This window comes from Gossypium hirsutum, chromosome D06 (genome assembly GCF_007990345.1).
Source record: "Gossypium hirsutum isolate 1008001.06 chromosome D06, Gossypium_hirsutum_v2.1, whole genome shotgun sequence".
Lineage (NCBI taxonomy): Eukaryota > Viridiplantae > Streptophyta > Magnoliopsida > Malvales > Malvaceae > Gossypium > Gossypium hirsutum.
Genome location: NC_053442.1, coordinates 59,586,449 through 59,609,401, shown reverse-complemented (window position 1 = coordinate 59,609,401; position 22,953 = coordinate 59,586,449). Strand labels below are relative to the sequence as shown.

At 28.9% G+C, this 22,953-nt stretch overlaps 2 protein-coding genes and 1 long non-coding RNA gene across 3 annotated transcripts; 1 reads left to right on the top strand and 2 right to left on the bottom strand.

The window, feature by feature from the left end:
- The first annotated feature begins 903 nt into the window (after positions 1-903).
- LOC107900549 (protein trichome birefringence-like 33) lies at positions 904-3,180 on the top strand. Its single transcript, XM_016826176.2, has 6 exons — positions 904-1,274; positions 1,370-1,586; positions 1,934-2,111; positions 2,206-2,405; positions 2,505-2,663; positions 2,741-3,180. The coding sequence occupies exons 1-6, from the start codon at positions 1,100-1,102 to the stop codon at positions 3,078-3,080; spliced, it is 1,269 nt and encodes a 422-aa protein (XP_016681665.1). The 5' UTR covers positions 904-1,099; the 3' UTR covers positions 3,081-3,180.
- Positions 3,181-7,388: 4,208 nt separating this feature from the next.
- Positions 7,389-10,199, bottom strand: LOC107900221 (uncharacterized). Its single transcript, XR_001684834.2, has 3 exons — positions 10,088-10,199; positions 9,914-10,005; positions 7,389-7,443 (listed from the first exon to the last, which is right to left on the bottom strand). It is a non-coding gene; the product is annotated as an uncharacterized lncRNA (long non-coding RNA).
- Positions 10,200-15,935: 5,736 nt separating this feature from the next.
- Positions 15,936-17,076, bottom strand: LOC107900548 (abscisic acid receptor PYL4). Its single transcript, XM_016826175.2, has one exon. The coding sequence runs from the start codon at positions 16,843-16,845 to the stop codon at positions 16,201-16,203; it is 645 nt and encodes a 214-aa protein (XP_016681664.1). The 5' UTR covers positions 16,846-17,076; the 3' UTR covers positions 15,936-16,200.
- Positions 17,077-22,953: the final 5,877 nt, after the last annotated feature.

The following is a 22,953-nucleotide window of genomic DNA, read 5'->3' as shown; positions in this document are numbered from 1 at the left end:
TAAACAAAAATATATGGAAATGATTTAGGTGATCCATTGCATCATCCAAGGTGTACAACAATTAAAAACAGCTAACTGCTGCTTTATTGTTAAAGATTAGACATTAGAGTAAAAGCATATAAAAAAAAGTCAACAAAATGTAATGTAAAATGTCACCAAATCCTTACCTAAATGCTAAATTTCTTAAAACAGAGCAACCTTAGTTTATTAAATCACCATCACCATCACCATCATTTTTCTTTTTCTTTTAATATTAAATACAATAGCAAAAAATAATTTAAATATATAACATTAAAAATAACATGACATATATATATGTTTAAATATTTAAAAAATTAATTATTTATCTAAAATTTTAAATATAATTATGAAGACAGAAATTGCATATCCATGTCACTATAGGTGTATAAAGTAGGATAATGATATGACATCTTTTACAATTTAGGGACAATCCTTAGCTTAAAAGCCAAGGGAAAATTATAGCTTCTCCATTACACACCATTTACTGCCCACTACTACTCTTTTTTATTTCTTTAAGAGAAAAAATGTATCACTTGAGTAGATCTACAGAACATATTGTCATTTGTAAGTAATTAATGAAAATAAAAAAAAAATTAAGAAAAATCTATTTTCCCCTCAGTGTCTATGATGAACATATTAAGACAAATCATATAGTGTGATTAATGTAGGCGCTAAACAATCATTTTCTAGCTGCAAATTATGCATCATTATTCAACAACGCAAACACTTTATGTAACCAAAAATAATAAAGAAATTATATTTATAAATGCTAATAATATTATCTACACATAATTATAGTTATTATATTTTTTTTCTCGGGTTTATATCGAATTTATGCTTAAATAAAATTATTAGTATTATAAATGATAAAATTATAATTTCAGAATGAGAACACGTGAAAGTATTAAATTGTTGAAACAGTAGTGGAATTAAACCTTTGCATAGTTCTCTCTATATATTCATTCTTGAATCCAATCTCAACATTCCTAAACCCTTGTAAATAATTAGAATTCCCACACAAATTTAAGGTAAAAAAAAAAAAACAGATTTTTGGGTTTAATTTTAAAGAAACAAAGATATGAAACCACCATTGTCGTCTTCTTCCTCTGCTGTTCTTAGAAAAGCTCGACTCTCTCCTTACCTCTTTACGTTGTTAGCTTTCATTGTTTTCGTTTCTATTCTTTATGGAGAAGATTTCATGTGCACTCTTGGACAACTTGAACCAATTCCAGGCCGAGCCATGTCTAAACCTGGTGAGTTAACTCAACTCAGTCAAACGAGTCAAGCTCTGTTTTTTTATTTTTATGTTGTTTGGATTTGACTTGGGAATTGGGGCTGTTGGGGTTAGTGAAAAGAAGAGGGAAGTTGGCATTCGCTATAGGGAAGGGCGAAGAAGGATGTGATATATTCAGTGGGAGGTGGGTGAGGGACGAGTTAACTCGGCTTCTCTATGAAGAATCGGAGTGTCCGTACATTCAACCCCAGTTGACATGTCAAGAACATGGAAGGCCTGATAAAGACTATCAGAAATGGCGATGGCAACCTCATGGATGCGATCTTCCTAGGTAAAAACAAATTATTCATATTTTAATGTTTTATTTTATATAATACACAGTAAAAGTATCATGAAGAGTCAAATTCATATTACTCTTTCTACTAAAAATGGATAAATCAGTCCTTATATATTATGATCGAAGAACAAAGGAATCATTCTATTAAAAATTTCATCCATTTCTATTATTAAAAATTGACCATGTATGTTAAGATGATATAAATTTTTTTAACATAAATAACCAATTTATTCTTTGATCTAAGACTAATTTATCTATTTTTTAAATATAATAAACAAAATACAAAAGACTTCTATGATAATATATAACGTGATAGAAACTAATTATTATGGAATGAACAGCTTCAATGCGACATTGATGTTGGAAACACTAAGAGGGAAGAGAATGATGTTTGTTGGTGACTCATTGAACCGTGGTCAATACGTATCAATGATATGTCTTCTTCATAAACTCATCCCTAATGACCAGAAATCCATGAAAACTCATAAAAATGGTTCCCTCACAGTTTTCAAAGCCAGGGTACGTAATTTAATTTAATTTAATTTATGATCAATATTTTTTTTTATGTTAAAATCTCCATTGATGTTCAAATATATTTTTTTTCTTTTTTAAGGATTATAATACGAGCATTGAATTCTACTGGGCTCCATTTCTCCTTGAATCGAACTCAGATAATGCGGTTGTTCATAGGATATCTGATAGAGTAGTGAGGAAAGGTTCGATCAATAAGCACGGCAAGAATTGGAAAGGGGTTGATATCTTGGTTTTCAATACCTATTTGTGGTGGATGACTGGCCTGGAGATGAAAGTCTTGTAGGTGTCCGATATGGGTGTATTTAATTTTTTAATATATTTAAAAAAATATATAATATCAGAAATGTTTCGAATAAAAATATATATATTTTTGGACAGGAAAGGATCGTTTGAGGAGGAGAATAAAGAAATAATAAAGGTTTCAACTGAGGAAGCCTATGGAATGGGAATGAGAAGCATGTTGAGATGGGTGAGAAAAAATATGGATCGCAAGAAGACTAGGGTTTTTTTCACTAGCATGTCCCCTACTCATGCAAAGTGAGTATATAATTTAAAGTTTTGATTATCGAATTTTCTCTGTTAAATTAATTTGTGTTGGATCGTTCCTTTGACAGGGGTATAGATTGGGGAGGTGAACCTGGTGAGAACTGTTATAATCAAACAACAATGATTGAAGATCCGAACTATTGGGGTTCAGATAGTAGAAAAAGTATAATGAAGGTGATTGGAGAAGTGTTTAGTAAATCAAAGTACCCCATTACATTCCTTAACATCACTCAACTCTCAAATTATCGTAAAGATGCACACACATCGATTTATAAAAAGCAATGGAATCCATTGACGCCCGAGCAATTGGCTAACCCGATTAGTTATGCGGATTGTACTCATTGGTGTTTGCCTGGCCTTCAAGATACTTGGAATGAGCTCCTCTTTGCCAAATTATTTTATCCTTGAATTTATCTTTTTCTATTATAGCTTTTGAGGTTTGTTTTTTCAAATGAATTTATATTAAAGTTTTGTTTTAGGAAATTCGAAATTTAGTTCAGTTGATTCACATACAGTTTTAATTTTTTTATTACGAAACTACCCTTGTTTATCTTTGTAAAGGAAGTCAAATTGATTTTTGTTAAGTAAAATGAAACTACCAAATTCTTAGATAATTAGACCCTACTTACACGAATAATTTAGTAAGACAGACAAGCACTGCATTTGTATATGGTTAATTATGTTATTGGGCCTAATAGTGAAATCTTTCATTTTAAGAGGGCTTTTAAAGTGGATTTAAAAAAAACAGTGGTCCAACCTTTTAGCTTAGACTTTAGACCCATGTAAGAAATTAACAGCACGTTTGGTTCGCTGTAATAGAATAGAAGCGTAATGGAATAGAGGCGTAATAGGTAATTCTTTTGTTTGGTTGAATGTAATGGAATAGAGGCGTAATGGTATTCTTGTGTTTGGTTGAATGGAATAGAGGTGTAATAGCATAAGGAAAAAAGTTAAAATGACTCGAATACCCTTAACAGAATTTTTTTAAGGTAGATAATTATTGTTATTGTTATTAAATTTTAATAAGATTATTAATATAAGTAATAAATAATTTAATCATATTTTAACATAATTGTTATAGAATATAATTTAATAAAATATATAATTTAATAAAATTGTTAATAAATATTCTTTTATGAATTTACTAATAAAATCATAATATATAATACTAAAATATAATTTAAAATAATTATTATTAAATATAATTTAATAATAATATATAATTTAATAAAATTCTTATTCTTATATGAATTTACTAAAATCATAATATATTTTTATATAATTTATAATCTACTTTATTATTATTAAACTGCAATACATATTTAATGTGCTAAAATATCATTTGTGGAACAAATAATTTAATTATTCTACAATAAAAAAATATTAGCAGTAACAAATAACTTTAGAATTGTATTTTGCATAAACATAATAACAATTGAATATTAACAAAAGGTTAAATGAGATTCCTGAAATTCTATGTCACAATCCATATGTTATACAATTTTGCCACATCAAAAAGTTAGAACATTGTATATGACATACCATCCCAAATATTACAAACAGAAAAAGTTAAGAAAATGTCATCAACAAAACCATAAAATTTAATGGTCAGCAAGAAATCTTCTGACCCATTCCAACCGTACATCAGAAGGTAAACTAAAGAAAACTACCATTTGGGTTGGATGATCTGGAATTTTACTCAATGCTTGAAACCGTTCATCCACAGTTAAACCTTCTATTTCACATAAGGTTGGATATAAATTTGCCGCTTTTTCTTGGATGCCCTAGTGAACTACCACATCGGAGGCAATACTCCTACTGATTTGTTCGCCAATTGCCCGCATGTTTTCAGCCAATAAAGTGGCAGCATCATTAACTGAAGAAGAAAAATGACCAGTTGCATCAGAATTTTTTTTTTCCTCTTTGAAGATGAGGAACCCCCTTGGTTTTTGTTTGTTTGCGGCTCCGTGGCAGAAACATCCATGTCATCGAAAGAGACATTAGCATCGCAATCATAGTATTCGTTTCTGTCTTCATTAATATCTGCAGAAGGTACATCCTCAGCATATATTTCTTCAAGAACGTCAGCGGCTGTTTGAGCGTCTTTCCCAGTCGCTCGATCTTTTGCGTATATGGCAGTAAGTTGGTCGTAGTAAAGGAAACTACGATGTTTGAACTGACCGACTTCTTTATGACTCTATAAAAACGAGGAAATCATATTAGTTATAAGTTTGGTAAGAATAGAATAATAAAGAGTTGAACTCATTCTTACCTTTAAATAAGAGTCCCAAACCGCATCTTCAGCAACAATGACCTGCCTATGGTCGTCCCAACCAAAACCGCTATTGTTTTGGCCATTAAGCATGTCATACACTATTGACCAATCTCTTTTCAGTAACCTAATCCTTGACTCGATATTAGGTCTTGCCTTCAACATCGCATTGGGTAAAGCCTTCTCTAACATTTTTTCTAACTCGTTTAAGTAACCGGCTTTGAAACCCGTATCAGCGTTAAATGTCCCAACATTGTGCAAGTCCACCATGCAGGAAACCAGTGCAGCATCTTCTTCTGGAACCCATTTCCTTTTGGTTCCTCGAGATGATTGCGAAGGAACAATTGATTCTGGAACACCTGACATAATTATCTTAAGAAAAAAAAATTAAAATTAAGTTTAATATCATGAATCAAAAGGTGAACACTTTATAAAATTAAAATTGAATTCAATATCATGAATAAAAAACTCATAAAGAATAAAATTATAACACGGGATGAATGAAAAGAAATCAAATTATAATTCAACAAGTTTAGTACAATACAATAAACACAAAAACACCACCAAAGTTTCACAAACTATATACATAAAATAACATAAACAAATGAACTCAAACTAATTTTCTCCTTAAACCTAACTAATGTCTAGATGCTTGCCATTCATTGAACATTTGGTTGGCTAGTTTCATCCTCCAAGTAGCCCAAGCATCCGATGGATGAATATTGACGATATTCGGTTCATCGTCATCTAACACATTACTAGGTAATCCTTCTCCCACCTCCGCTTCAATAGGATCATCCATCATATGGGTTCGAATAAAATTATGGAGCAAACAACATGCAATAAAGATCCTATTGTGCACCCTTACAAGATAGAATGATGGACTCCTAAGTATTCCCCATCTCATTTTTAATAACCCAAAGCATCTTTCAATAACATTACGTGCTGAGGCATGTTTCATATTAAAAAATTCTTGCGGAGTACTTGGCTGATAACCCTGACGCCAATCATTCAAATGATATCGTTGTCCTCTAAAAGGTGCAAGAAATCCCTCACAATTTGTGTATCCAGCATCAACTAGATAATAACAACCTATAAAAAAATTTCTTAATTATTAATTCCCCAAAAAAGTTTGATCTTAATGAATAATTCAAAGTCCTCTAACTATCCACTTTACCGTGAGGAACTTTTAGTCCATGCCTCCTACTAATGGACGACTAATGGCATCTCGAAGAACTCGTCCATCAGTAACAGAACCTTCCCAACCAGGAAGAACATAAACAAATTGCATTTCAGGTGTACAAACACCTAGAATATTTGTTGCTATGTCACCTTTTCGCGTTCGATATCTAGGTTTATCAACTGCTGGAACCCTAATCTTGATGTGGGTTCCATCAAGAGCACCTAAGCAATTCTATATCACATGTTATAAAACCTTAAGTTAGGATACTAAATTTAAATCTAAATCAACTAAATTATGTACAAGCTATATATAAAACTTATTCCAATACCTTAAACCATTTCCACCTTGTGTCTGAAGAATCTACTGTAATTGGCTCTGGCTTTTTAAATAACACATCTTGTAAGCGTATGACAGCATTTAAAACACTATGAAATGATCTGCTAATAGTTTCCCCGGACCTATTGAAGTGATGCTTGATAACTCAATTTTTAAGGTGATGGGAAATGATATGTAAAAACATTGCAACTTGCTCATCAACAAGCATGTGCCTTGACGACTTCAATCCCCCTAACGTTTGTAACATCTCACATAGTTTGAAAAAGGCAAATCTATTCATCCTAACTTGTTCAATACAGGTCTCGTCACTAGCACGTACAAGCCTTTTCACATAATCCCGTTGTGCATAAAAATCTAAAATATAGGACCTAATCATTGGTCTATAAGTATGAAGGCTATCGATGGCACCCAATGTAAGTATAAACCAACAGGCAATGTTACAGATTTCCAACCATATTGTCAATGCAATTCCAATTCTTTTACGCCTCATAGTTTGTGCAATTAAAGGCAGACGAGCCATTATTGCAAGATATTAATGTGTTCCATATTGTCAAATTTATTTAAAAGGGTCACATTTCTCCAATCACAATTTCAATAACAGTAAACTACAATTAAATAATTTAATTGCCAAAGAACTTACAGTGAATGCGTGAAAAGAAGACGGTACACTGTAGGTGGAGGAAGCAATCAAACAAGCCGCTTCAGTAGGAAGCAATATCACACTATCAAAGAAAAATGAACAATACAAATTTAGAATCTTAACGAGTACATTGCAACAAACAGTAACTTCAACAACACAGATGTGTATAAAAACAAGGCTATTCAATAGAATAGGGTACCATAAAAGAGACCAACAGGCAATGATTAAATCAAAAACTTACACATACTTGAACAACTAATGATGACTAACTAATGAGTGTGATTAGTTAATTACTAGTTGTGGCTCTCCTTGAAATATCGTCTGCTTCCAAATTAATTCACTGTAAATTAATTCACTGTAAATTCAGTGACTAACAATTATCGTCTGCTTCCAAATTAATTCACTGTAAATTCAGTGTCCATCTTTTTATTTATTTATTTAGTATTAATACTTATCTCTCAAAATAAATAAAGCAATTTAATATTTTTATTGTTTAAAGGTAAGAAACAAATACAATTAAAATAATGTTAACAATTAATATATAATACCCATTGGTCAAATTTAAGAAAAAAAGGGAAAATTATGTAATATTAAAAAATTAAAATATTTCAACAATTTAGAATAAATTAAAAAATAAATTTCAAATTAAAATAATAAAAGTTTCCTATGTTTAAAAAAATACTATAAAAATTCCTATTTTTAAAATAAAAATAAACATGCTATAATAATAGAAAAACATTCCTAAAAAATAAAAAAAGTAAACAAATATTAAAAATGCTCAAAATTTCTGCAAAATAAAAAATGAGATATAATTAGAAAAGAAACAGGTCTGGTTTCATTTTCATTTTAGACGCAAACAGGTAGGCAAATTGTGTTTAATAGTCAAAAAAAGGGGAGATCACTTTCGCTAGTTTCTATTATTGCACATGGCCAAATTAGTGGCTATATGTGCATGGCAGCCATTTGTGAGGAGACTCTAGTTGAATGCCTCGTCAAAATCTTGTCATGAAACAAAGTTAAATGCTTTTCATCATGAAAATCACGATTGAAAATGACCCAAAAGCTTTTTAAAAAAGATATTTCCTTGGGGATATATATAGCATTATCAACTAAGAAACCAATGCTGCAGAAAGAATCACAATAGGTCAGTTTGAATACAAAGCACAGGCCACCTCATGGAGTATACTTTATAAAATATTTCAATATTCCTTTCATACACACCAAATGATTATAAGAAACAAAGGGTTTTCAGATCTCTAAATTGGCACATAGTTCATAATTAGAGAGCAAAAAACATCCTAATCAAAGCTAATAATCTAAGCAGTGGTCGTTTGCTGCACTAAAGGACAAGTTATTTTTGTCTCACTTCAAATTAAAATGAAAATAAACCATGAAAGGAAGAAGATTCCTATAACATTTCAAACCACCGAAGACCTATAACCAAAATATTTTATACCCTCTAAGTTTAGAAATCAGTATGCCAGAAAATATTTATCATCAACTACATGCACATATACATAGACATAAGGAAGCAACAGAATCCAATATGTTGCATCTAAAAACTAAAAAAGAACAATCTAATCATCTTCTTCTAAAAGAATTAAGTTCACCTATAGAAACCACATAAAGTGAACAGTTTATTAAAAACTTACCCTATTTTAAAATGTTACAACGTTTCTTTTTTCTTAAGTCCAAAACCATAAACCACTCTCTATTTCCATTTTTTTTTCACTTCTCCATGTTATGTTTGAAGAAAATTAGGCCATAAAACTTGAGACATAAAAAGGAATACTCAAGACAGAGATACTTCGAATCATATAACCAATGCCATCCAAAGGTCAAAGTTAAATAGCTGGCTAATGTATTATCCTCAGCTCATGTAAACCCGTCCTCACATAAGTTATGATAGATAGTAACTACTTTCTTCAGTCCATACACCTCTATATCTAAAAATTGAAAAGGAAAAAAAGAAAAAAAGATTATAGCCAAGAAAAAAAAAGGAGGGAAAATGATTCAGTAGGAGGGACAAGCAGAATTAGTTTAAATTGCATGCATGTATATGTATTTCCACATGTTCTCGTTGTCACAAGAAGCAAGACACTAAACAAATATTCAGTCACAAGAAATTCTGGAAGCCTCGATACTTAACTGAGAAAATGCAAAGTGAAGTCCAAAAAATGGGTGAAACATCTTGGGTAAGATGATAGCAGCATATGAAAGCGGTACAAACACTAGTTAGGACTAAAGATATCATTTAATCACTCTGTCAACTCCATTTTTTTATGCAAATAAACATGCAACATGTGAATGTTAGTTGCTGATGCGTGACTTTTGACAACTCAGCTCAATGGAATCAGGAAGATACAATTCTTGTGAAAATAATTTCATGTAACTTTGAATGTTAAAGAATTTCATTTTTTTTCCTTCACTTTGTTCACATGAAACAGATGATAAAGCTGACCAGAACGAAACTGTCTAGTGGAACGAGTTCCTAACAAATGGAGTATAACTCCAAATATGAACATCTTATCTCCTATTTTCTAGGAAACCATGCTAAAGAAAAGAGGTGTGTGAAAAGGTCAATAGTGTTTTTCTTTTCAAAGGCCGCAACTCGACTCACCAACTCCAGTAGAGAAGGGCAGAACGCTACAAAGGGAGTGACTTTGGTTGAATTTTTTAGTTTTCAGAAACCTTAGATGCCAATTTTAAACGATTGTAAACAGAGATTCAACTAATTTGATGAATCTCTCATCATAGACATAAAAGGGAAAACACGTTCACAGAAAAATTTTAGGGCAGGCAATATTTACCTATTGAATTGGAAAGGTTTTCTTCTGGGTTTCTTTGGAGATACTTGTTGAAATTTGAAGAACAGAAGTCTGTTTTTGGACTTCCCTACTCACTGCATTTCAAGAACAGAAGGTGAGTTTGGTTCGACAAAACAATCAAATGAAAGTGAAAGGGGAGCGGTGGAGGTCACTCACCTGGCAGCTTCTTTGATGTTGGGAGGGAGAGTTCTGGAGGTGGATTTTGGCTTGGAAGATGAGGGCAAAACAGGGCAGAGAAATTTCAAGAATGCTAAACGAAAGCTATTCTAAACTTTGGGCAGGGAATAGAAATCGGGGAGGAATGAGGAATACGCACGTAATGGATTAGGCACGTAATTGACAAACCAGCGAACCAAACGCTGGAATAGGTAGGGCCCACCGATTCGGCGCGTAATGCTATATGCATTACATCGAACCAAACATACTGTAAAGCTTTCGTTGTTTTAAGCTTAAGAGATCAGAATTTCTCTTGGGAGATAATCACCTGTGTGATGAGTTAAACGGATATTAACTCAATTGGATAATGATGAAAATATTATTAACTCACTTGTGTCATGAGTTAAACGGATATTAACTTAATTAGATAATGATGAAAATATTATTAACTCACCTGTTTTAAGTGTGTTTTTGCTATTTTATATTTGTTATATAAAAAATATATATACTTAAATCACAAAATGATAACTAAACTATACTTTTCTTCCCAAGTTGATACTTAAATTTTTATTATTATCACAAGTGGTACCTAAACTATACTCCTTACCCATTTTACCTCTGTTGTTAAAAAAATTCCCTTAACCAATCATTTTGTGACACGAGATAATTTTTAACTAAAATATCCAAAAAAAAGATTAAATATTATTTCCTTTATAAACATATTCATCTCTTTTTGTTCTTCACCTAAAAATTCTAGTGACAAAAAATTCAAGAACTAGTCGAGAAACACATTTGAACCCAGTTTTCGACAATAAAACCTAGATTTCGATGATTTTTTTTAATTTTTTAATATATCCTACCAGACACATCTAACACCTTTAATTCGCTTGTGGAATCTAAAAAATTCCACAAGCAATGTGCGAGATAATTTTTCTTTAATTAAATTGTTTTTTTAATTTGTTTCACTCTCTCTCCCAACGATTCTTTCTTCTCTTTTAAAGAATTTTTTTTTAACAATTAGAATTTTTTTTGACAATCCTCTTACTATTTTTTTTTCGTAATCGGCTTCTTCTTTGTTTTTGGATTTTATGTTTTATCTAGTTTCTTTCATTATAGAAGTTCATTCAGCATTAATTGTTTTATGCGAAGTATATAGAAAAGAACAGGAAAAGTTATTTTTAAGAAAAATAAAACATAGATTTCGGATTGGGTGAGAAAGGAATCAAAATTGAGATTTAAAAAGAAAAATAAGCTTATCAAAATTTGGATTTTATTGTCGAAAACTGGGTTTGAATAAGTTTTTCTAAGGATTCTTGAATTTTTCATCACCGAAGTTCTTGGGTGAAGAACAAAAGAGAAAAAAAATATATGTTTATAAGTTTTTTTTCAAAAAAAAACTCAAGGAAATAATATTTAAATTTTTTATATTTTCAATTAATTATTTTTGTGTGTCACAAAATAATTGGTTAAGAGATTTTATTTTTTGACAGCTAGGTAATTTAGGCAACAGGGTATAGTTTAGATACTATTTTGGGTAACAGAGTATAGTTTAAGTACCACTTGTGAAAAAAAAAATATAGCTACTAACTTGAGAAAATGAGTATAATTTAGGTACCATTTTATTGTTTAAGCCAAAAATATATGTACATAATAAGGCTTTTTCACCTAAATAATATAAAAAATAAAATTAATAACTAAAATGGTATGCCCGTAAGATTATTTACCAAAATGGTATGGTTTTATTGGTGCCACCTATCAAATTGGCGACACCAGACTGACATGCAATGATCAAAGTATTCAGGGACTTGATATGCAAATTTACCCTTTTGAGTGGCGGCACCAAAGCTTAAATGTGGCTAATTGCCTTCTAAGTCCTCCTTATTTATTATTTTATTTTTATTTCCCTTCAACTCACTACATTGTGTTTAAACAAGCTCTCAACCTATTTTTGTAGTTAAATAAACTCTTAATCTATGATTTTTACTCATAAAAGTCCTTTATTTTAATATTAAAGTAAATATATTTTGAATTTCAAGCTCTTATCTTAATTTTTTGTTGATGCAATAAAAATTATATACACTTTAACATCAACATTAAATCTAAAAAAGTAATCAAAAATTTCAAAAGAGAAGTTAAGAATATCATATATTTAAGCACTCTCAAGAAATTTTAATTTTTTTATTTAATAAACTATTCTCATCAAATTCACATAAATATAAAATGTGAATTAGTTTATATTTTTTTAAATAGCTTTACTTTGGGTAAAATATATTTACTTTAATATTAAAATAAAGGGTTTTTATGAATAAAAATAATAGGTTAAGAGCTTATTTAACTACAAAAATAGGTTGAGGGCTTGTTTAAACACAATGTAGTGAGTTGAAGGGGAATAAAAAATAAGAATAAATAAGGAGGGCTTAAAAGGCAATTAGTTACATTTAAAGTTTGGTGCCGCGACATGGCGCCCTTTCACTTTTTTTTTCAACAGTCACTCAAAATGGTAAATTTCATATCAGGTCCTTGAATACTTTAGATCATTACATTTCAGTCCGGTGCCGCCTGTCAATAAAACCATACCATTTTGGCAAATAATCTAATGGGCATGCCATTTTAGTTATTAATTTTATTTTTTTGTATTATTTAAGTAAAAAAGCCACATAATAAGATTTGAACCCAAACTTCTAAAATTTTCAGCATTTATGTATATTTTACCATTCAATTAAAACTTCATCTATTAATTATATCAAGTTTTTTTATAAATATATTTATTAAATTGACGTTATGTGTCTTCATCTAATATATATTTATCCGAGGCTTAATCCCTTTCCAGTTCCTTGTACCAAAAGAAACAGTAAATACGCCTTTGATCAACAAAAGGCCACATTGGTGCATGCTTACCACTTTATTGGCAAATAGGAATCTCTTTGATTGCAGCTTTGGCGTCATCCCAAATCTAATTCCCCATTGCCCTATCATCCCCAACTTCCACTTTTTCCTCGTTAATCCATTCCACTAGGAGTAAAACTTAAGCAATTATGTATTATGTTATACCATTTAGGAGTCCAACTCTAACCTAACCCAACCATTTCATGAACACTTGTAAATTTATAGGTTTAGACCAAACTATGCAATGATGATCCCAAATGGAAACCTCAATTCCATTCTTATTCTATCATAGCAACCCATGATGCTTTGGACCCTTTCCTAGTCTCCATTGCACTATCATTAGGAAAACATAAAGCTTAGCTAACATGGTAATATTCAACCCCTTCAAAATTTTAAATCCAAGCCCTCTTTTGCTGTACGTGCCTCGCCAAGAAGCAAGACTATGGTAGACCAAGCCGATGAAACAACATGCCAATAAGGTCTCAGGACATTGAGCACATAAGTTCAATTCCTACGGCGTGTTATTTTCGGATTTGAATATAATTCCTTTATTAATTTTGACAATTAATTTTAATTATTTGTAACTTCCAAAAGAAATTAATATATTATTTATAATAATAACATTATATTAAATGCAATAACTAATAATTTTACTATCATTTCAATGCATTGGAGGAAGATATATATGTAAATATTAATTCAAAGAATAGCCTTAAGTACTCAAATTTAAATTTGAACCACATGCGTTGGCTTGATGGTTAAGGTGCTTAATCGTGCTTGTTATTCAATTTTTATCCTGATATTATAATTTACCGAAAGATAAATTTAAACAACTACGCATTAATAGAAAAAAAGAGGGTCGAAAAACGTGTTTATATTCTTTTTATAGCGTAATGATGTTGATTATATAAAGTTTGATAATCGTATGATATTATCAAGTTGCAGACAAGAAGCACGTGTAGGGGGGGTGCCATCGACTGATTTTCTTAGCAGACTCCAGGCTGTTTCAAATGCAAGCAAATCGCATGGCCTTCATAGCAAGTGGCCAATATGGCTTTTCAAACTTTGAGCAAATCATTTTAATTTTGGATTTTGGATCATTTACAAGCCTTAATCTTTTGATTCATTTCACCCAATTTTGGATTAATAAAACATTATTAATGATTACTTACCAAAAAACAAGGTGGACATTGATTAATGAAAATTACAAGAAAAAGAGAAAAAAAAAAGATTGTTAAGTGATGGGGCTTTGAGCGGTCAAATTAGGTTCGAGACAGACCAAATGGTTGGCTTTGTTATATAAATAATGTGAAACATTAATATCATTCCATCCCACTTGCACTTCAACTTGCAAATATATTAAATTATTATCTAAAGCGATAAAAATTATGAATAGAATTAAATTCCAAAGGTAGAATTATAAATAATATAATAATTGGTTTTAAAGAATATATTTATTAATTAACACAAATTCTGTGAATTAGTAATAAATGACAAGAATAAATAGAAATTAAAGATGTCGAAGATTACCATCAACTTGCAATGTTTTGTACCACAAGTTGGATTTTTATAAGAAATCAAGTTGCATTTTCTAAACCACCTTTTGATTCTTCTCTCTCAAGTACATGACTTTTGAAACTTGATTACCGGCTGATTTTATTTAACTATAATATTGTTTTCCAATTTCATATCATTTATATTTAATCATCATTTTCCTCAATGAAAAATCGAAAAATCAATTAAACCATTATTAAAAAAAAGTATTCGATTGAACTCTCAATCCAAAAAAAAAATTAAGCTATTCTGTTAATAAAAATCATCATTGACTGATTTGATCATTATCGAATGTTAACAAAGGAAGAAGAAGTATCAATATTTTTAAAAATATACTTTAAAATAAACTTGAACAAAAGAACATCTAGCTTCATTCAAATTTGAACACACGTTTAGATGTGTTTACTAAAAATAATAAAATGTTATCCGAAAATCATAAAATATTTTTAAAATTATAGAAATTCAAATAATTATAAAAATATAAAATTTATTAAAATTCCAAGAAAAATATAAAAAAAAATCTAACATTGAAGAAGCTGTAAGAGAGGAAAGCAATTTCAGGAATTACATTGATTACTAAAACTATGTCATTGTTGTATTCTTGAGACATTTTGATGAATACTTACCTACTTAAATTTTGATAATCTTTTATTTTTTTTTAATTTTATACTTTTTAATATTTTTATAATTTAATTTTTCTATTATTAATATTTTTTTTATTTTTTTAGAATTTTTAAATAATTATTTATAGTTTTTAATGATTTATATTTTTATTATAATTTTTAAAAATATTTTATTTTTTTAATAATCACATTTAAAATGAACCTAGATAAATTATTATCCAAATTCAAATAAACTTATATGTTCATTTGTCTAGGTTCGGTCTAAACATAATTTTTTTTTTAAAAATGTTGATATAGTATGTCACGTGTCAACTTCTCATTGCTTTTATCGGTCATATAAACTTCATTAATAGTCAAACTGATCAACAACAATTTCGGTGAATTAATTAGAGTTTTTTCCATAAAAGAATTGTTGTTAAACATTTCTTTGATTGCATAAATATCATGTAGGTGAGTGGATTATGGAGTGAAACAATGAAAACCTATCCGTACGTACATGAAAATTCTAAAGATATGGTTTATATATATATATAGTTTAGCCTCTTTTCTTGGAAACATGTTACATGATGGAATAAAAATTTGAAAGAAAGGATTAAATTGAACATAGTAATGTATATGCCATGTCATACACCGGCCCTTTTCATCTTCTTTATCCATATATAATCTTATATTTTATAGCCATTAGCCACCCCGATGATCCGTGCATTACTAATTGGAATTTCTATATACTTTTTCTTTTATTAAATCAAACAGCCTTTTTAAATATACTAACCCAGCTGAAGATATTTAAGTGGAAATCACATATATTTGATGAAACAAAGAAGGAAATACATTCATAATTACATTAAAATTGAGTGTGATCATCAAAGCGAAATCTTCACCAGATGGGAAGAAAAAAGCTAAAAATTACATCATCGATACCAATATTGTAACATATGATCACATTCAACTTCATCTATGAATCTCGATACGAAGTCATTAATGGATAGATCTCACATCGAGAAAAAAATAGAATTGAGAGAATTAGATTTTCTTTTTCTTTGGAATAGTTTAGGGGGATGATGACAATGATTCTTTTGTTGCCATATTTTCGGCCATTTGAGCCAAAGATTGAAGGTTGCAACGTACAATAGTATCAACGAAAGTGCATGTATCTTCTCTGGTGTTGCCGGGCGGTATGTCAACCACGAATGATTCCACGACAACTGTCCCGTTACCTTTGTTTGAAGCGTGTAGAGTCGTGACAGACTTGTAATTATTCAACCGATGAACACCTCCGACGACGCTAAAGCTAAGCACGTGATGTTCGTCGTCGAGGATTTCAAGCCTCTCGGTGCTGAAAGCGGCGGGGAGACCCGATATGACGTGGACTTCACGGAGGCTGCCTACGTTACCGTCACCGACGATGACATGACAGCTTTTGAGGAAGTGTTTGTAAGCTTGAGGGTTATCGAAACGGCGAACCACCGACCAGACGGTTTCGACAGGGGCGTTGATGGTTTGAACCACAGCGGAGCAACACTGGTTAGGACCCAAGGTGTGGAAGTGGTAGGCGGAGACCATGTCGGGAAAGGAGACGCCAGTAGGAAGAGGGAAAAAGGTCGTGAGAGTGGTAGGGGGTGGAGGTTGTTGTTTTTGGTGGTGGCAGGTGCCAACGGCGGTGGTGGTGCGGTGGAGCTGCAAAGAGGAAGGCATCTGATGGGGGGTAGTTTAAGAGGGCGAAAAATGAGGGCATGGGATGAAGATCATGGTTTTGAATATATACGATAAGATGGAAAAGGGAGGATTTGTTGGAGTTGGAGAGAGAGAGAGGGGTATATTTTGTTAATAGCAAACAGGCTTACGCCGGACACTGCAAGTGGATCGACAAGTTGAAGCTTCTTTGGACATTGTTTAGGTAGATTTTCTAATTATTTTATTCAAACTATAAGATTCCAACTTTTCTCATTTTCTTTTTCTTTTAATTCTTTTTTGGGTTCTTCTCTTTGTTCATTGTTGAATGTTGATATTAACTTTTAAAGGTTTTTTTTTGGGGGGGGGGGGTAATGAACCCTATTAGTAGATTTATTAAAATATTAACCAATAAATATTTTTAAAAAATGTACATTGACAATCTTTTAAAATTATTTACAAGATAAAAAATATGTATTAAATATTAATCCTATTAATTATTATATAATAATTTATTTATATGATTTTTGTCTAACCATTAAAAAAATAATTAGGAAAAAGGTATTCTTATCAACATATATTTTAGGGCTAAATTACATTTTGTAACTTGAATTTGGTAACTTTTCTTACATTAGAGCTTAAATTTTTGTTTGTCCAAGTAAGGCCTTGTACTTGGTAATTGTTTCCATGTTAAGGCTTAAACTTCATTTTTATCCAAGTTAGGCTCTGAGTTTGGCAAATGTTCCCACATTGGGACTTCAACTCTTTTTGGCCAAGTCAGTCCTTGAAAATCCTAAAGGTTGTGCTCTTGTGTGGGAACAATTGCCAAATTTAGGGTCTAACTTGGATTAAAAAAAGTTCATACTCCAATGTCAGAAAAATTACCAAACCTTGGCACCAACGTGGGAACTATTACCAAGTTCAGGACCTAATTTAGACAAAAAAAATTAGATTCTAATGTAGGAAAAGTTACCAAGTTCAGACCCTAAATAGTGATTTAACCTTTTATTTTATATATTGGATTTTGCTTTGTTTAATTGATTGAATTGGTGTAAAATCACTCACAACACACTAAGGGTGAGTTTGGATGGGCGGTGCGTTTAGCTGCGGTTAGTGTAAAAACAGCGGCGGTGGCGGTGAGATTGGATAATATAGCGATACTGTAGCTGAGACAAAAAGTAAGCTAAACGCACCGCACCGCACCCAATCGCCCATCCAAACCCACCCTAAACTAGAGATTTTAAAATGTCTAATATGATTTTTTTAAAATTTCTTTTATTTAATTTTAAAATATGATTTTATAGGATATCAACATTTACAGCCTCTTCTCTTGCTTTGAGCTTGTAATTTTTAATATAAAAAATAAATTAACTTAGGAACTTGAATTTTAAAATATTAGTAATTTTCAAATAACAATATTTGCAAATAATAAATATGTTTGGGTAATTACAACATAAAATCAAGTTAGTATAAAAATATAGAGAACAAAAAATTGAGAAAAACACATCTATAATATGCATACATGTTAAGATTAAAGACTTGACGTATGTAATCTTTTTTTATTAAAATAATTAGAGTGTTAGATATATTCAAATTAATTTAGATTTAAAAATCAAATTTAATTTATGTTATTAAGAAAATTAAAACATGAAATAAAGTACAGGTAAAGTAAAGTAAGGTAAATGCTTTTGAACTCTTCTTTAGCGAAGACTTGTTCATAGCAATTAAGCAATATATGCTTCAATGTTCTTAAAGTTTTGTTTTGTTTTATTAATCCTTCAATATAAGGTTTCTCAGAGGAGGGCTTTGCTGTTTTTTTTTTTTTTTAAATAAATAATTTTTTTTCAATTGCGATGGAAATCATGATTTAAGAAATTTAGCTCTTTTATTTTACTTTTAAATATATATTAGTTTTAATTACACGTGTTACTGGAATTTTTTTGGGTTAGAATTAAATTGTATATTTTTACGATAGTAAAAATACAATTTCATCATTTTAATAGCTTATATCTTTATAATTTTTAAAGGGTTAAATCAATTTTTATCATTTTTGGAAGTTGAAATGTAATTTTACAATTACTAATTTAAAAATTTATAAATTATAAAGAACCTAAATTATTTAATATTCTTTTATAAAAATATAATTAAAATAGTCATCATTATATTACATTAATATAAAATTTAAATTTAATTTAAAAATACAAATAAGTATTATAAAAACTTAAAGTGCCATCAATAAAAAATAAATTTGTAATTTGTCTGTATTTAATATTTGATATGCTTTAACACGTGAATTTAAACTTTATTAATTAATTTGGTGTAAATGTTGGGAACGTTATTGCTACTATGGTTCTCTGTTTGGGTCATCGATTTGGGTTTTGAATAGATGTAATTTGTGTTGATTTCAGTTCATTTGAATGTCGAATATTTGACAAAACTAGAAGTATGGGTCAATTAGGGTACTAAGATTCCCAACTGAATTGCTTGAGGTGGTTGGATAAGTATAAAAGTCTTATTATTAATGCTATTTTTTAAAGACAAATATCATATTTATTCAAGAGATTTTTGGAGCAGTTAGAAGATGATTTATGAAGACTTTTATGTGATAAATACTCAAATAATTAATGAGATAATTTCAACTTTTAAATAGGTCTTTAAAACCTATCAAAACACGGTTGATTGATCACTTAAAGAGGCTTATAAATAAGCTATTTTGTGCCGCACATCAAAAGTAGTTTTGGATGTTTTTGTTAACAACTTTGTTTGATTTTCTTGTGGTTATTTTGTGGCACTCTTTGTTTGCTTTTGTTTTGTGGTTGATATTGGGGCTCTAATAACTTCTTTGTATACAAGTAGATTGAACTTAAGGCAATAGGTGATCTGGACAATTGTTGAATAAAATCATCCACTGAATGAGACCTTGCAGACTAGGGCTGTCTAAATTGCATTAACAAAGATCGATTTTGTTAATTTTTTTTTCCCTTATTTTTATACTACTTGTTTTCATTTGAACTGTCGTTACAACGAACGTTAAGCAAAGTTGATTTATCATATTAATAGGCTAATTGGTAACAATTTTAAAAAATAAGGCTGTTAATTGTTAATTTGATTATAAGTATTTTTTTTAAATTATAACTTTTAATATAAATATATTTTGTAATTAAGTATTATATAGATTACAATATTTATATAAATATATTATCTTATACTTTATTAATAAGTTATATAAATTTTACAATTATCTTTTTTTATCAATTATTTATTTTTTATGTATATAATTTATTATTTTATGCATAATATTTTTCACTTGTACTATAAATTATTTATTATTAATTTTACATTTACTTTTTTTAATTGGTTAAAAATTACTATTATATGTTGAAAATTAATTATGACTTAAATATTAATAATTTTTTTATTCTAAAACATCCAGCTTAATGAATTAGCCTATTAAATATGATATTACAAATTTTGTATAATTTTACTTTAATATTATAACAAAAAAATACGGTACGTAATCAATAATTAATTGCAGTGGTATCAAAATCTACTATTATTACATTTTGGATAAACTGTGCTATTAGACCCTGTACTTTGAATAAATTGTGGATTTAGTACCTATATTTACTTTAGTTATTTTCAATCCCTGCTCTTTTAGAATTTTAAAATTTTAGTTTTGATCAAATGGCTACTATTAAATTCATTAAATTCTATTATTTTCAAAATTTGATACGTCAAACATATTATCATATGTGTAATGTCATATCAACTTGTCATCTCCCCATATTACTCACAAGGAACCTAGTTAATAAATTTAATGACTGTCATTTATATTAAGACTAAAATTTTGAAATCGAAAAACTATAGCAACTAAAATTAATGATCTAGTTGGAGAATATAGACTATATCTCTAACTTTACGCATAATACATTATTAATAGTAGAATTTAACCAAACATATTTAATTGCTACTATTTGGTCAAGATTAAATTTTAAAATTTGAAAAATATAGGAACTAAAATTGATCAAATTAAAGTACATGTACTATATCCACGGCTTATGCAAAGTATATAGCCTAATAGCAAAATTTGATGTTAATTTTTTTCCTACAAATTTGTTATATAATATTAAAATTACTACTATTTGTCATATATAGCTATTTTATAATTACATTTTTAGTTGTAAAGTTTAATGAATGTTATTGATAAATTACATAGATAATCATTCAACCATTCAAAAGGCTTAAACTCGGTTATCCAACTATTCAAAGTATCAATTTTGGTACCAACATTTCCTTTTTGATAATTAGGGAAGGAGAATGAGATTTCTTGGTATTGAACTCATATTCTCATGCCTACTACATGATACCTGTCATTGGGCCAAAAGATTGTCGACATTTTGACACTAACATTACTGACATAAAAAAATTGGTCATCTAACTATTAAATAAGTGATAGTACCACAACACATATTAGATGATACATAGCAATAGCATTCCCTTCAATGTACCACACACATTTAACATGTTCTATTATAATTTTAAAATTTAAATAAAAATAATAATTTTCATAACTTTGTTTTTTGAGAAGTTTTATTTAATTATTAAACTTTGAAAGTTCATAATACCATCACCAAATTTATGTTTGTTAAAACATATTTGATTTTAATTTGATTATCGATATTTTTTAAATTCACTATAATAAATTGTTTTATTATTTTTATTTTTATTATGTTATTAATAAAGTACACAATTAATCATTCTATTATTCGAGAGGTTTTGATTTAATCACCCACCTATTAAAATTATTATTTTGGACATTTATATTAATGACATAATTTTTTTTATCAATTAACCATTTCATTGTTTTATATTAATAAGATTTACTTTTTATTTAAATTTAATAATAAAATATATAAATATTAATATAAATATTAATATTATTTTAAAAAATAATATTTTAAAATTACAAAATGAGTCGAGTCAACTCGAGGTGAAAAATTTAAAACCCAAACCTTGTCCATAAACACTTTTAAATATATCATATAAGAATATCCATGTAGTATTATAATTTTGAAATTCAAAGAATAAAATATAATTTCTAACACATAACTTTTCTATAGATTTTATTTTATATTGGAATTCATAATCTTTGCCAAAAATTATATTATTAATATTTAATCTCTATTTTTAGTAATTCATTGTCAATATGGCTTTCATATCAATTTAACTGCCAATATTTGTTTAAATCCCTTATAAGAAATTAGTTGCTTTTTTTTTAATTTTTTTGAGATAAGATTTAAATAAGAATTAAATATGAGATATATATCAATTATAATTTGCTATTTTGTTAGAAATTATTAAATACTTTGTTATCCATATTTTAAATTATTTAATATTATATTAATCAATTTTCAATTATTTAATTTAAATATTCTAGTTTAGAATAGTTTTAAATATGGTCTAAATAAGTTACAGTGCATAATAGTCATTTACTAGAAATGCAACCATTTGATATTTAATTACAATAAAGTTGTAAAATTAAAGTATAGTTGCAAGTTATGTTAAATTAATGTGCAATATTTTAATTAGAACACACAATATTTTAAATAAAAGTGTAAAAATGTGATATTCTAATTAAAAATATAATACTTGTATACAAATTAACATGTATTTATGACTATCATTTTATCCATGAAATTATTAAAATCCAAACTTTGCTTGTAATTTTTTTTATCTAGAAGTCTAGGGTTTAATTGCTTAATAAGTTAAACTATTAAGTTTTTTTTTACTTCATTAATCTAAAAAAAACTTCTTTACAAATATATTTTTCTCAAAGTTATTCTCATAATACATTTTTTTAGGGTTAGCTCAATATTAATATATCAAGTTCAGAAAATACCCTCAAAATATATAAGTGTCGAGTTCAGAAAATCTCAGTTTGACCATAGAATTTAAAGATGGTATAAAATGGGAAATGGTAACCTCAGTTTTTTCTATTTTTTGAAGGTGATACATACCTCATTTATATAATATACCATGATTCATGATTCATTTTCAGTAAAGTTTTATACTTCACAATTAAGATTTTGAAGGTGATACATACCTCATTTAGGGTATAATAAAAATAAAAAT